General features: G+C 45.7%; 1 protein-coding gene across 2 annotated transcripts; it reads right to left on the bottom strand.

The window, feature by feature from the left end:
- Positions 1 to 2,466: 2,466 nt before the first annotated feature.
- Positions 2,467 to 14,856, bottom strand: SULT2A1 (sulfotransferase family 2A member 1). Of its 2 annotated transcripts, XM_084805176.1 has the most exons (7): positions 14,790 to 14,856; positions 13,609 to 13,744; positions 12,139 to 12,347; positions 10,745 to 10,871; positions 6,761 to 6,855; positions 5,416 to 5,596; positions 2,467 to 3,916 (listed from the first exon to the last, which is right to left on the bottom strand). In XM_084805176.1, the coding sequence occupies exons 2-7, from the start codon at positions 13,742 to 13,744 to the stop codon at positions 3,750 to 3,752; spliced, it is 915 nt and encodes a 304-aa protein (XP_084661302.1). In that variant the 5' UTR covers positions 14,790 to 14,856; the 3' UTR covers positions 2,467 to 3,749. The 2 variants fall into 2 exon arrangements, with proteins under 2 accessions (XP_084661302.1, XP_084661303.1); XM_084805177.1 differs by lacking the exon at positions 14,790 to 14,856 and having other exon boundaries at positions 13,609 to 13,792.
- Between the last annotated feature and the right edge of the window lie 1,366 nt (positions 14,857 to 16,222).

The raw sequence follows: 16,222 nt of genomic DNA, 5'->3' as shown, positions 1-16,222 counted from the left end.
TAAATAAATCCTGCCCTCTCTGGGTGAGCCGAGTTTGGGAACTGCAGCCCCCCGGAGCTTCTAGGTAATGCTCGAATTACAGGGAGGGGGGCCGGCTGACCTTTTTTTTCCGCTTCTGTTTTTAGAAGACTGGATGGCATGATTTGTCTAAAACTGGGAGGAGATCTGAGTGGGGCGTGTGGATTTCATTAAGAGCCTTCCTAGCTTTCCCCCCCATAATTCAAGCACTGCTTGTATGGGTTAATTTAAGCCAGATGTTAAGTAGGGTAGCCCTATGCAGACGAGAAAGAGGACAGGGCTCTTGCACCTTTAATGGCTGCCTAGAAGAGGGAGTTTCAGCAGGTGTAGTTTGCCATGAAAACTACACTTGTTGACATTCTGTCTCCTCTAAGGTGCAGGAGCCCTGTATTGTTGTTGTTATTATTATTTAATTAACTAAATTTATTAGACACCTTTTCCAGAAAAAGAGTCGTGGCATCTTAACAAGGACTAAAACTTGACGAGATTTAAAACAATTTAAAAGGGCCAAAAGCAACAACAAAATACCAGGGCCTGATAAAACAATACAATTAAAAAGCCCCATCATGTGCTATCAAACCCCTATTTTCCATCTGCCCCACCCTACAGTGCTAGGCCCTGGAACTTTTTTAAATGTCAGGGTCCAAGCGGAGTGCAATAGAGGAACAGGACCTCTGAACATGCGCAACGTGCTATTGTGAATAGCCACAACGATTCCCACGTTTTAGGGATTTGAGATCAGGACTTCCCAAGTATGATTTCCAGGCAGAGTTTAGCCCTAGCATCTCTCCTATGTAGAAATGAAACACTGTCCTTAGACTATGATTCAGAAACCACATAAGCAGAATAGCTTTGAAGGAAACCTACAAGTGCAAGATTGTATCCTTGTAGTGCCCCACATTAATAAATTCAGAAAAACGACCATTCTCTGGTTCCGTATTCAAAATTAGCAATCACCAAAACATCAGAAGAGCCCTGTTGGATCAGACCAAGGGTCTACATAGCTCAGCATTCTGTTTCTAACAGTTGCCAGCCACCAGATGTCTCCAGGAAGCTCATAGGCATAGCATGAAGGTGATGGTCCTCACTTGTTTGTCCTTAGTTGTCCGACAGAAGTATACTGCCTCTGAAGATGGAGGCTCCACTTAGCTATCATGGCAAATAGCTAATTTTCTGCTCATGTGGATAAGGATTCATGTGGACACATTCACCTATTAACATACCTTGAAAGTGTGTATATGTATGCATGCATGTGTATATTTATTTGTTATATTTATGTCCTGCCTTTCTTCCAAGGAGCCCAAGGCAGTGTACACGAACCTCCTCCTCTCCATTTCATCCACTCAACAACGCTGTGAGGCAGGTTAGGCTGAGAGTCAGCGAATGGCTCTGAGAGTTTCATCGTTTCACACTTCATGGTTGAGTGGGGACTAGAACTCCTGTCTCCCCAGCCCTAGTCCAACACATTAACCCTGGGATCTCCACTGTGGTGCCCATGGGCACAAATGTGCCTATGGACACATCTCTTGGCACCCACTAGGCTCCTCCTGATTTTATTTTATTTCTTAATATTTAAAAAAAATATTATTTTAACTGGGAGGCTGGCGTGCTGCAAAATGAAGTGTTGCTAAAGCCATCTCTGTTTTAGTTGAAAATAGTGGTTTTGTGTTTTGGAGCTCAGACCCTATCTTTGCCTTGTATTTCAGTTCTTGGTCAATTTTCTTTTAGTCTCACCAGCTTGCCTTCTGGAGAACGAGAGTTTGTGGCCTGGCTATGCTCACCGTGATAGCCATTTTGTGAGTGTGTCCATGACTCCAAACTCCAAATGTGCCCACTGACTTAAAAAGGTTGGGGACTCCTTTCTAACCACTACACCACTCGCGCTCTCTCTCTCTCTCTCTCTCTCTCTCTCAATCTCTCTGTATATGTGTGTGTGTGTTCATTCTTCTGCACCAGTTTTTAACATTTTCAACCACCCAGTTTGCGAGTACAATGTACCCTTTCCTCTCCAATGGATAACCACAACCAACCTTAATATTTTGGGGATGTTAGATAAGGAGGCAAGGCTATGAGTTCCACGTGGGTTTTCTTCCCCAGTTTCTAGAAATTAAGAGCTGGGCCACACACAAACACACACACAGACCTGCATTGTATCAGCAGCCGTGTTCCATATGCCAAAGGAGGGGAGGGGCTAGTTTTTTTTTTCAAAGTTTTCCTTTCAGTCTCTGTTTAACAGATTCCAGGGGGGGATAGTTTTTAAAAAACACACACACAAACCCAAAACTTTCCAGGCTTTTTGGTTCCAGCCGAGCTAAGCCTGAAAGGAAAGAAGGAGGATAGGGTGGGATGGGGATTTTTATACCTAAAGAGCTGGCAACTGGGGAAAAAGTCAAATGACTCTGCTTTGATCAGTTTCCAGATTTGCAGCCAGAAGAACAAATAAGATTAATCTGTCTATTTTTATTAAAATACATTCTAGCTAGGGAAGGCGACTAATTAGCTCAAACCAACATTCCATCATCCCCGTCAGCTCCCCTGGCCCCCCACTTTCCAAAGTTGCTTATCCTCTCATTTCCTGCCAATGGCATGCAGCCCCTCCTCTTCCTAGGCCTTGTGTGCAGTTTTTGCAGAGCTTCCCCTTTTCACTTGTTCCAATTCGCAGCCATCTCCCTCCCCCTTCAGGCCTATGCCTTTTATGTCCGTCCTTCCCTCAGGTTAATTTCATGAGATATGGAAGAAGCCCTTTCCCACTAACATACTAAAATAACAGATACCTGAACATCAAACTCTTGAGCCACTGATACAATCACCGTTACTACCACCTGTAGCAATAACTGTTTATCATGATTTTTAAAAAAGACACACTATACTTTCTTTTTCTTTTTGCCCTCTGAGAAGACTAGTTAATCTTGTTTACACTGCATTCTGGATGTGTACCGCATTTGTATTTTCACTTGCTATTCACTGCTTGCTTTAATAACATGTCTTTTAAAAAAGAAACGTACCTGATATTCTGCCCCCGCCCCCCATGGAATTCAAGGTAGCCTATATAGGGTTCCCAGGTGGGCCCCTGGCCAGGCACTGACCAGACCCAGGCCTGCATAGCTTCAGCAAGGTTGCTGCAGCATAGGCCTTCACCTGATGTGTCATATGCCCCCATGTGCCTTGCAGCATAAGGTGCCTTTGCATTCAACACCCTGAAACACGTGGGCCTCTGAGCGCATGCAAATGGCCTTTCCTCTCTTCTTTGACCACAGCCATAATCCTCCACAACTTTAGGATTAGGGAAAAGGGCTTTCTGACTGGTCACTGGACATAATGAAATCCAGCATCTTTTAGTTCAGAAATTAAAGGTCTCTTTCTGAGGGCATCTCTACACCAGCCTAAAATCCTGCATTTAAAATGGGGCTTTCTGCTTCCATTTTAAATGCAGGATTACAATGACTCCCTTTTTCACGTGCTTCCTTTCCCCCCACCCCTTTCCTCCTCCTTCTCCCCGTATCTGAATCTTCCATTAGCTTTCGTTAATCTCGCTCCTCTTCTTGCCACTTTTACTCTTTTCATGGAGGAAACAAGTTGAACCCAACGGGTAGGTAATTTGATAGCTCATTATCTGCGATCTATTTAAAAATGGAACAAAGGGCATTTAGTGCTTTGAATGATTAAGGCATCATGTAAAGAGCTCACAAACGTCTGTGAAAGAGCTCACAAACTTCCCTGAAGGAGCAATCTCAATCGCAGGATAAAAGCTCATTGTGAAGGAGCCCTGAGTTGCTCTCCAGTCCAGTTTGCTCCCAAGGGAAGATTCCTTTTAGGCCCTGCATCTTCTCCTGGTAAACCCTCTCGAAGTACTCAGACTGTGCCACAGTGAAGTGAGTCTTCCAGTCTCCACAGATGCCTAGAAAATGGGGACAAAAGCAAAACAATCCAGTTTATGTAACTGAGAGCAATCTCAGTCTGCAGAAGCCTAAAGATAAGGTCTTTGGAGACCTCCCAGTATGCGCCTCCAAAACTGAGTTGTTTGTGTTTGCAAGATTAAAGGCAGCCGCTGGCGTGATCACATCACTCCAGTGCTGAAGGAGTTGCACTGGCTACCAGTTGTTTTCCGGGCCAAATTCAAGGTCTTGGTTTTGACCATTAAAACCCTATATGGTTCCAGCCTAGCCTATCTCAAGGAGTGCCTCCAGCAACACCAGACAGGCCGCTCAACAAGATTGGCCTCAGATGGCCTTCTCTCTGTCCCATCAGCCAGGACAGTTAGGTTGGTGAGGACGAGGGAGAGGGCCTTCTCTGTGGTGGCCCCCACTCTGTGGAACTCCCTCCCTAGGGAACTCCGCCATGCCCCCTCTTTAATGAGCTTCCGCCATGCGTAGAAAACATGGTTGTTCAGGCAGGCATTTGGGGTGGGTTAGGGTATTTTTAGAAATATGTTTTAATGTTTATTTTAGACTGTTTGCACTGTTGTACATCACCCAGAGTGGCCGGGTGACCGGACAGATGGGTAATTAAGAAATTTAATAAATAATAAATAAGTAGATTCTTTTACTCTGTATGTTAAATGCAGTACCCATTTTTTAATTAAAATTAAGCTACGCAGGAGCTGAGCTTGCTATATTGGCGCAAAGCGCTTTGCATGTCAGCTCCTCTGCAAGCCAAAGAAAATATGTTTTGTGAAACCAGCATTCCTAGATGAAAGGGTACCTTTTAGTTGCCACTGAAAATAGTTTAATGAAGGGGAAACTGACCAATTCACAGGCAGAGTCAGGAAGTCAGAGGTCAAAACAAGGGGGAAGGCCATGAGACTTCAAATCCAGGTTTCTTACTGAGCTGGCAGGTCAGATTTATTCAGACTCCCCACCTTGCCTTGTGCCCTGCCCAGCAGCCAGCTGAGATCTTCTGAAGTTACTGATCTTTCCAATTTTGTTTTGTCACTGTCTGCCTGCCTCTTTGTGGCTTGCCTTAGGCTTTTCAGGAAAATATTACATTCCTCTCCTCCTCTACATTGGCAACCTGGCCCTCTACTGTTACAGCTGACCAGCCTCTGGTAGACAGTTTGGGCTACTGGCCTTGGCACTCATGAATACAAATGTTTTCTGGTGGTGCATCCTTGGTCTTGCTAACATGGAGAGGATTCTGCTGCGTTGCAGTGTCCCACCCCTGTCCTCTCTCCACCCGCATCTGATTGTGCAAGGCCTTACAAAACAGTTGCACTGCTGGTGGCAAATGCACTGCTGTGAGTTCTTCCACTGGTGCAATATCTTATATATTTTGCACCTTCACTAGGTGCCACACCAGAACTCTTGCCCCATGTTGGCACTGTGACTTGATAAGTCCCTTCTTCATCCTCTCCAAAGCTATAGGAACCCCACCAGAACACAGCCTCTAGGTTTTCCTCACCTTTCCTCAGGAAGGTCCCCTTCTCTTGGTCCATAAACTCCTTGGGAAGCATTGTCGAGTTGCACATTCTGTTCTTCTGCATGGCTTCAAAGGAGGCGTTTTCCTCTACTGAGGTGATGGCTGCCTCATCCAGCTCCTTCCCTATGAAATGGCAAAGACGTTCTACGCTGCGCCACAGGTCCTGTGGAGATACAGAACAGCAGGGACCAGCATCAAAATAGCAGAAATATGAGATCTACATTCTTTGAAGCCTGTCCTCAGCCTTAAGGGCTAGAAGCTTGAGGAAGATTTAAAAATGAAAACTGAGATTTTCAGGATGATGAATTCTGCACTCAGTACTAAATTCAGCTCAGAACACACGCAGCCCTATTTAACCTGCATATAGCCAGAGCACTGATTCCCAAGTTAACCCCAAATCATTCTGTTGTCATGCCCCAGGATCTTGCTTTTCACATAACTGGGGCAAAAGAGTCAGCTTCTGGAGGCTTCACCTTATATCCATCATGTTCTATATATTTTAAAGAGAGAGGCTTCAAGCTCCAGTGTACCAAAATGTGGGGACGTTTGCAGGAGGTAACTCTTCAAATAAACCCCTTAAATTATGCCAAAAAGGCAGTTCCAGAATAGGTAACAATGGAAAAGGAAGACATCTTGTAAGAGGAATGGGATTAAAATTGGGAGGATAAGAGCTGAGTGGTGGAACGCATATGCTTTGCATGCAAAAGGTGCCTGGCACCTCCAGCTTGGGCAGAGAAAGAGTCCTGTCTGAAACCCCAGAAAGCTACTGCCAGTCAGCATTCTAGACAATATAGAACTAGATGGACCAAGGGTCCAATTCAGTATACGGCAGCTTCCTATGTTACCCTGGGTAAATGCTCTATTCCCTAATCATCTAGCAGACTTTTTAGAATTCTATTTTTCACTTTAGTAAAATATGTCTAGTTAATCATGCCAGTCTGTTGAATAGATTTGCATTTTCCTTCCTACCATTTCTAATGGGGAGGATACTCTACACCAAGGGTGCAGAACTGGAGGCCCAGGGGCCAAATCCAGCCCTCCTGGGCTTCCAATCCAGCCCTCTGGGGTTCCTCTGAAGGCCTCACCCCCTTTCTTCCAACCACTGATATACTGGTAGCTTCCTGGCTTTGGTGCAGTTTTTCACCCATTCTAATAGGCTGAAAAGCTTAGTTACTGGCAGTGCCCACTTTTGCACCACCCAACACAAGAACGCAGCCCCCAGGAGATTCCCCAAAATGGAATTTGGCCCTTGGCTGAAAGGGGTTCTGCTCCTATGCTCCACACCCACATAGAAAGAAAAACATGGAAACTGTCCCCGTGCTGTCACCTGCTTCAGCTGTTCATAGCTGATGAAGAAGATGTTGCTTTTGCCTTTCAGCTTCATCCAGCCCATGACATGGTCAAACCAGGATCCAAAACACACTGCAAAAAGGGATCCAGACAGGGATGTCAGCCTCATACTAGACCTATGGAATTACTTTGCACATAAACCCCTTTTACAAGTTTTCTCCAGTGGTATAGTGATAAATGTTGATGTGCAGGAGGTCATCATGACTGTCAGGAGCACCCTAGCTGCCTCTTACAGTCGCCTCCAATAGCCAACTCAGGACACAGATGACGAGGATTCCTTCCAAGGCTTTATTCCTTTATTACTGTATGACTCTTACAGATACTAATCACTAGCGACTAAGCAAGGAACTGCACGGGGATAGCAGAATAGCCTAAGCTCCAGGTAAGGCAGTTGGTCCCCGTTTGAAGGAGAACTGCGGGAAGACTCTGAACTTATGGGCTATGGAGAGATCCTCCCTCTTACCCTTGGGACCTCGGGACGCGACCGTTGTTTTAGCGCCAAACGAGCGGAGCGCCTCCATTCGGCGCCCTCCATCTGTCGCCGCTCCCTGCATCTGCGCCGAGCATCCAGCAAGCCCCCCTCCAGCACTCTCTCACTGGCAAGGTCACTATCTCTCTCAGGAATGCTGGCAGGAGGAATCTCTGCTAGCTGCTGTGCTTGTGAGAGATGAGGTGGCTCCTCTATTCTTCCTCAGAATCAGAACTGCTCTGGGGCTCTATGGGCTCAGTTTCCACCCTGACATCGACAACCCCAATTGCTACACCCCCAAGGAGAATCCATAGTCATGGTCCCAAGGGAGATATTCTGCTTTTCTATTATTGTTACCCAAAGGAGCTAACACTCTGGTTAAAAATTCCATAATAAAACACAGACATCCAAAACCCACCCACCCACTAATAAACCCTCACAAATTTATGGGAATACATGGTAAATTCTCCCAGTGAAGTAAATGTTGGGCTCCCACAGGGGTCTGTATTAGGACCAATGCTTTTCAACCTGTTCATAAATGCTCTGGAATTAGGAGTGAGCAGTGAAGTGGCCAAGGTTGCCAATGACACCAAATTATTTAGGGTGGTTAAAACAAAAAGGGATTGTGAAGAGGTCCAAAAGGATCTCTCCAAACTGGGAGAATGGGCATCTAAATGGCAAATGCGGTTCAATGTAAGCAAGTGTAAAGTGATGCATGTTGGGGCAAAAAATCCCAACTTCAAGTATAGCCTGATGGGATCAGAGGTAGTGGTGACAGATCAGGAAAGAGATCTTGGAGTTGTGGTGGACAGGTCAATGAAGGCAAATTCGATGTTAGGCATAATTAGAAACGGAATTGAGAATAAAACTGCCAATATCATACTGCCCCTATACAAATCTATGGTGTGACCACACTTGGAATACTGCGTACAGTTCTGGTCACCACACCTAAAAAAAGATATCGTAGAGCTGGAAAAAGTGCAGAAAAGGGCAACTAAAATGATCAAGGGGCTGGAGCATTAAGAGAAGGTTACAACAGCTGGGCTTGTTTAGCTTGGAAAAAAGGAGGGTAAGGGGAGACATGATAGAGGTGTACAAAATTCTGCATGGTGTGGAGAATGTGGGTAGGGAGACATTTTTCTCTCTCTCTCAAAATACTAGAACCCAAGGTCATCCCATGAAGCTGATCGGTGGGAGACTGAGGACAGATCAAAGGAAGTATTCCTTCACACAGCACATAATCAAACTATGGAACTCGCTACCACAGGATGTAGCGATGGCCACCCGTTTGGATGGCTTTAAAAGGGGATTGCCCAAATTCCTGGAGGAAAAGGCTATCAATGGCTACTAGTCTTGATGGCTATGTGCTACCTCCAGTACCAGAGGCAGTCAGCCTATGTACACCAGTTGCTGGGGAACATGGGTGGGAGGGTGCTGTTGCTCTCATGCCTTGCTTGTGGGTTCCTGATCAACAGCTGGTTGGCCACTGTGTGCACAGAATGCTGTACCAGATGGACCCTTGGTCTGATCCATCAGGGCTCTTCTTACATTCTTATGACTGCAATCCTATGCATAGTTACCTGGGTGTACAAGTCAGAGGTACTTCTGACTATATTGGTTCAACATGCAAAACAGATTGAGCGTTAACAAAGGCTCTTCATCCAGCTAAAATGCAACATTTAGCTTTTAATTAAAAAGCACATAATCCTGCAAAGTGGTGTTACCATTTAAAGCAGGGGTGCAGAACCTCTTTCAGCCCGAATTCCATTTTGGAGGAGCAAAACCAGTGGTGGGTGGGGCCAAAGACAAAAAATTCCAGCAAATTTAGGTTAAAGCTATTATTTCCAGTAACTAAACCTTAGGAGAGGCATTTCAACCTTTTAGAATGCAGAGGGAGGCGGTGGTGGTGGGATCGCAGAAAAGCCAGGAAGCCACCCAAAAAATGGTGGTTGGGGGAAAGGGGCCTGGCCTTCTGGACACCCCTAGAGGGCCAGGGTGGAATCCCCAGAGGGCCAAATTTGGCCCCTGGACCTGAGGTTCTGCACCCTTGATTTAACTGTTAGTGAGAATTGGGAACCCCATCAAAGATAAGGAATGAAGTATCCAGCCTCTTGCTTATTTTCCTCATTCACAGACTTTGATGTGGATCTGCCAAAAAAATAATAAAACTTGAAAGCATCATCACCTCATTCACTCACTACAGCAAAGAGGGTCTGTCAGTTATCCTGGTGCTCTGACAGAGGACATCATCACTCCTGTTCTGAAAAAACATTTCCGAGTTGTGCTCCCTTCTGTTCCCCCTCTGCTATACCACTGGTTATTTCTACAAGTTGAGAAACGTATGGAGGGAGGGACTGGGACCATGCCTGCTTCCAGTGCCACCCACCTTGCTGGCCTCGTCCCTGATCTCCATACATAGAGCCGATAGTCTGAAAAGAGGTACCTATGTATATACAGAGTTGTACCATACAAGGAACCTACCCTTACTCTACCTCTGGAGAGAATCTGTGAACGAGGCTACTGTGTTATCAGGCCCATACCTTAGGAGGACTGCTTCAAGAGATGCAACAAGGGAGGCATCTGCCAGGTCCACCTTCTCCCATCTCTGTGGCGTTATGTTAGGAAAAGCTGCATCTGACAACACTCTCCTTCTACGCAACTCTTAAAGATACAGGAACCCTCGAAGGGTTCATTTACTACATTTCTATACCGCCCAATAGCTGAAGCTCTCTGAGCGGTTCACAATTTTTTGAAAAAAATTTCAATTGCATCAGGTGTTGGTCACATCCTGCTGATGTTTGTAATCACTGGGCATTCGACATTTGTTAAATAGCAGTCAGGGTCAGCTATCCTATCTGGGGATCCCAATTCCTCTTCTTCTAAAACTCTCATATAAGGATAGGTGGAAGGATTTTGAAACCGCAGACTTTTCATTAACTACTGTTGGGGCTAAATCCCTCCTGGTACTTCTCTGCTCCCAGCAACACGATTTGCATGCTACTGTTTGGTTAGGAGGGGAATCCAATCTTTGCTTTGGACAAAGGAATGCTGAACACCCAGTTTTCGCTTATCACCTCCAGTCCCCCAGTTGCTGTATACAACCAGGCTTCAAATGCAACCTGTCCTCTGTTTGCACAGGGCGTGGGAGAAGAACCCAGACCTGGGTTGAGCGACCAAGAACCTAAGAACTGTCTCGGTAGAATCGGCCCACACACCCATCTAGTCCAGTGCTCCGACTCCCCAAAGTGTCCATCCAGATGCCTCTGGGCAATTCACAGGCAGGGCCTGATGGAGCTAGCCGTCACTGCCTTTTGTTGCCAGCAGAATCGCAGGCTGCATCTCTCTGTAAGGAGTTCCATCTGTAGCTGTCACCCGAGCTACTGGACCATCCTTGCATCTTGTGGCAATGAGCTGCTGGGGATGCCTGTTGGATTTCCATCCAGGATACCCAACTGTTCCAACATCTTTCCCCTTTTGCACCCTCCAACTCACCATCCCCATTCAGGAAACTCTCCAGGAAGTGGTTGAAGGATTTGGGGTCCTCAAACGGGGGGGACATTTTGGAGAAATGATAGTAGGAAACTAGCACATCCCGGGGGTCCCGCAATGTGTATATCACCTGAAGAACAAAATTGTTGTTAAGTGGTGGGAGGCATTGTCAGTGGAGAAAAACCATTCTTAGGGAACGAATAGCGTCTACGAAGAAACATCCTACGAGACATGTAAAATTTGGAACCTTGCATGTTCTGGGACTGAATCCCTGACATGAAAAGAGAGTTTGGTGCTCAAAGAGATAAAAGTGAGAAATAATGGACAGGTACAAAAACCCAGCATACAATTTAGTGATGATATGGCAATACTACCTTCAATGCTGGTGTCTCCAATATGGTGCCCATGGGCACCAACATGCCCACGGACACCTCTCTTGGTGCCCACCAGGCTCCCTGCCTCTTCTGATTTTTATTTTATTTCTTAAGATTTAAAAAACACACAAAATTAATAGGAGGCTGGCATGCGGCAAAGCAAAGGGCTGCCCTCCAGCACCATCTTTATCTGGGTTCAAAATTGTGGTTTGGTGTTTTGGAGCTCAGATCCCACCTCTGCCTTGTACTTTAGTTTGTGGGCAAGTTACTTTTCTTTTGGTCTCAGCAATTAGCCTTCTGGGAAATTAGTGTCCTATGATGGGTCATGCCAACTATGGCAGCCATTTTGTGAGAGCACCCAGAGCCCTCTCTTAAAATTCCAAATGTGCCCACCGACCCAAACAGGTTGGGAACCCTGGCCAATAAACATAACTGTAACTGCATTGCAAACCTGAGTTCAATTGCCCATTTTTGCAAGGCAAGTTTGTGAGGTTTGGAACTTCGCATGTCGACAGGGTGAGTCCTTGCAGTTAAAACAGGTACTGGGGCTCAGATTGATAAAAGTCTGGTCCAGAGTTTAAATCATAACCATAATGACGTAATATAATTGAGGCAGATTGTCAGTAAAGAAGGGGCAAGGCTAGAGATAGGAGGTGTCAGACTAAATGGGCTACTGCAGCTTTCCCCAAGCTTCTGTCCTCCAGATGTGTTGGACAACAACTCCTATCATGCCCCTGCCAGCATGATCAGTCGTAATGGGAGTTGTAGTCCAACACATCTGGAGGGTGCCAGGTTGGGGAAGGCTGGGCTAGTGAAAGGGGAAAGTGTGACACAGCCAAGACAAGCAGTACCAGGAAAAGATGTCTTTCTCCTACAGTCCTTGACCAAAATAAGCATTATACTCACTTTTAAAAGAGGGGGTTAGAGGTCCTTCCCTTCGCACATGAGCAACCACCATGATAGTGCCCCCACATCCTGTGCCAACACCCCATGCATCTCCATGCTCAGGGTCTCACCACCCACCTTGGCTTTGCTGCTGAAGAAGGCTTTGGGAAAGAGCTGAATGGGAAGATGGCAGGTGAGCAGACGTGGAGATGGAAGGTCATGCGCTGTCTCCAGGCCCAGCTGGCTGGTGAACCAGGGAGCACGAAGGGAATTGAGGACACTCTGATTCCAGGTTGGGTTGCCACCACTGACGATCAGGCTGAGAATCTCAGTCATCCACACTGTTCCTTGATGGAAGGAGATGAAGAAAAAATACTCAGGTCTAAGAGTGCAATCTTATGCATGTCAAGTCAGATGTAAATCCCATTGAGTTCAATGCGGCTTTCCCCCAAGGAAGTAGATATAAGATTGCAGCCATTTTTCAAAATTAAAAATCAAGTAACATTTAAATTTGACCTTCTAAATGTTGAATGTTCCCAAATTTTATTCTTGAAATCCAGCTTTTAGGGATACTTTTACAAAACTAAGGGCACAGTCCTATGCATGTTTAGACAGAGAAAAGGCCTACAACTCCCAGCATTCCCCAGCCATGCTGGCTGGGGAATGCTGGGAGTTGTAGGCCTTTTCTTGGCTGGGGAATGCTGGGAGTTGTAGGCCTTTTCTCTGTCTAAACATGCATAGGATTGTACTCTTAAAATCTTAAGTCTTTCAGAAGAATATTAAGACCATGATATTAAATATCCATTTGCCAAATTCAGTTATTTTTATCCTTTATTTCCCCCCCAAAAAAGCTAGCAACTAGGGAATGTTGGGCGCAGGTGAGACACATCAAACAATCTTACAAATTTAAATTAGGAACCTTTAGTCAAAGACTTCCCACAAATTACTTTCCGTTCCATGTTGGTTATTTGAAAATTACACTTGCACCAGAGGTTGGGGAACCTCCTTCACCCAAAGGATGAATTCCATTTTGGGGAAACTCTTGGGGGGCCGAATTCCAGTGGTGGGTGGGACCACAGGCAAAGGGAGCAGGGCCAAAGATCAAAACAGTGGAGCAAAGAATCCTACAAATACCAACATATTGTAGCTTAAAGCTGTCACGTCCAGTAACTAAACCTTAGGAGAGGCATTTCAACCTTTTAGAACGTAGGGAAAAACTACACAAAAGTCAGGAAACCACCAAACGATCAGCGGTTGGGGGGAAAGGGAAATGACCATTTAGAGAACCCCTCGAGGGCCGAATTGGGACCCCAGGAGGGCCAGATTTGGCCTCCAGTCCTGAGGTTCCCCACCCCTGGCACAGATCATGAGAAACAGTATGTGGGGGTACATCTATAGCGCACTAGGAAGGACAGCACTGTAATACTTTATCTAGAACAGCAATGTTGTAAATACTGTGAATGTCCGAAAGTAATAAGCAGGGCTATTCAGTCCACAATTCCACCCCATGCAAGTGTGGAATGCTGGTTGGTTTGGAAAGCAGCAGTTTTGGAAAGTGCAAATCCAGTTCCCCACCCTATCTATCCCTAGCAGGGTTTCCTCTCCTACCAGATTTTGGGTATGTGATGTTGAAGATATCATCATCTCGCACTTGAAACTCATTCTCGGCGAAGCAAAGGCTTTCTGCGGAACTAAATCCAGGGGGAAACTTTATCCCTTTATAGTGGACATACTGGACTGCCATCTGTAAAGCAAAAATCAGGCTCAGCATGGGGACACAGCACCACTGAATTTTTTATCATATTTGAAGCCACACTCAAGGCAGATCCAGTTTAGGGAACTGGGTGTGATCAAGTGTCAGGATTCAGGCCCACAGCAGTTTTGAACTGGTGACCTGAAGGGTGCCCTCTGGCCAAAGGTGAGAACTGCAAACCTTCCGCCAGTAAGTTGGGGCCAAATATCAAAGCTTTTGGATCTGGCTTGCACACTGGGTTGAGCAGCTAAGAGACCTGCAAAACTAAGCTGCAGCAGTCCTTGCTTCACTCCTTGTCTGTCTTTGCCTCATCCTGCCCACAGCTGCCTAGGAACTAAAATTAAAATGATCAAGGGGCTGGAGCAACTCCCCTATGAGGGAAGGTTACAGCAGCTGGGATTGTTTAGCCTGGAAAAAGGCAAGTAAGGGTGGGAGGACATGATGGAGGTGTACAAAATTATGCATGAAGTGGAGAAAGTGAGGAGGGAGACATTTTTCTCCCTCTCTCATAATACTAGAATCCAGAGTCATCCCAAGAAGCTGACTGGTCGGAGCTTCCGGACAGGTAAAAGGAAATAAGGACTCTTATTTCCCAGACCCTAAGATCATCCTCAGCAGCCCTTCTCTGTGAGCCCCTGCCAAAGGAAGTGAGGCAGGTGGCTACCAGGAAGAGGGCCTTTTCTGCTGTGGCACCCCGGCTGTGGAATGAGCTCCCTAGAGAGGTTTGCCTGGCACCTATGTTGTACTCCTTCCAGTGCCAGGTGGACCTTTTTATTCTCCCAGTATTTTAGCATTTTAGCTTCCTAGTCTTTTAGCTTTGGTGTTTTAAATCTGTATTTTAAATCTCTGCATTGCTGCTAGGTTTTATTCTGGTGGTATTGTTATATTGTGGTTTTAATGCTTTTATATTTTATATTGTTTTATCCTGCATGTTTTGGTTTTAATTTTTGTGAACCGCCGAGAGAGCTTTGGCTGTTGGGTGGTATAGAAATGAAATAAATACTTCTTCACACAGGAAAGGTGTGTGAAACCTCACCTTTTTTGTAGAAGCTGCTCCACTCCCTTGATCCTTGTGGGTGAGGGATTGTTCAGATAGGGCTCTGTGGGAGCTTAGAACAATGAGTTCTATGGTGAAATGGTGGATGGTAGTAACTATAATTATGGAACATAAATACAGGAGGGCTGTATTAAAATTATTTGATCATATTAGATATTACTAAAATTATTTTTTGTTTTTTAAATTGACAAATAAGGGTCTGCTGCTGGTCAGTTAGCCATGCCAGTGCACTCATTGGCCACTACACTGGAAGATAGGAGCAAGTTTACTCTTTAGTGAACTAGTCAATATTTCTTGTTTCTTTTCTTCTTTGTAATGTTTAGTGATCTTAAGAGTACAATCCTATACAAGTCTACTCAGAGGTAAGTTCCATTGTTTTCAATGAATTTCACAGGTAAGCGTGTATGGAATTGCAGCCTTGATAACTTTAATTAATACTATTAGGGCGCAATCCTATGGCCCCTAGTTAGCGGCTGGACGGCCACAGGATAGGTCAGTTCCCAGGAACCAACCTTGGAGCCCGCACTCCGAGGTTGGTTACCTGAGAACCAACCTCCACCCCCTCCCCCTCCAGCCTCCGCCCCCCTGCTCTGACTTCCCATGGCCAGACAGCTGAAATCGGCTGTCTAGCTGTGAATGCAGGGCGGCTGAAGCACAGAGGAGAAGATCCCCTCCACGCTGCTCCTGCCCTGCATTGGATAGGTGGTCGCTTCTGAGTTCAGAGGCGGCTGCCTATCCCGATGGGATTGCGCCCTCTATGTGCATTTTTATGGCAGGTATTGTATGGCTTTCTATATTTTTGCAGATCTTAGTATTTTCAGTAACAACAACACTGTCCTACCCTTTCCTTTTCTCTCCACAAGTAAAAGGGATAGAGACTTATTTGCTTTGTTTAAATGAATGGTGAAAGTCAGGGAGGAGGCCTAGAATATCTGAGTGAGCCAGATGGCTGTTATGGCTATGGCTTTCTGCCTCTTTAGGATTGTTTGTGTGAGAATACGCAACAGCCATTTGCTGTTGAACCCACACTATATGGAGGCATGGGCATCCACTTGAATTTTTCCAGGGGGAGCAAAGCTGCACAGCAGTTTGTGGTTGTAATTTGCACACATAGTGTGCACCGCTACAACACACCTGTGCACTTTCCTTGTGTGTGGTCTTTGTTGCTTAGCATCAGGTTCTATGACATTTAGAAGCCCACACAGAGCTTCCTAAAAAATGTGATTGATTGATTGATTGCACTTATACCCCGCCTTTTTTCCTCTTGCAAGGAACCCAAGGCGGCTTACATTATCCTCCTCCTCTCCATTTTATCCTCACAACAACAACCCTGTGAGGTGGGTTGGGCTGAGAGTGTGTGATTGGCCCGAAGTCACCCAGTGAGCTTCCATGGCTGAGTGGGGACTAGAACC

The sequence above is a fragment of the Heloderma suspectum genome, chromosome 6 (genome assembly GCF_057233095.1).
Source record: "Heloderma suspectum isolate Gila_16-S chromosome 6, 16-S_ref, whole genome shotgun sequence".
Classification (NCBI taxonomy): domain Eukaryota; kingdom Metazoa; phylum Chordata; class Lepidosauria; order Squamata; family Helodermatidae; genus Heloderma; species Heloderma suspectum.
The sequence above is the reverse complement of the archived record's forward strand: the minus strand, read 5'-3'. Positions and strand labels throughout refer to the sequence as shown.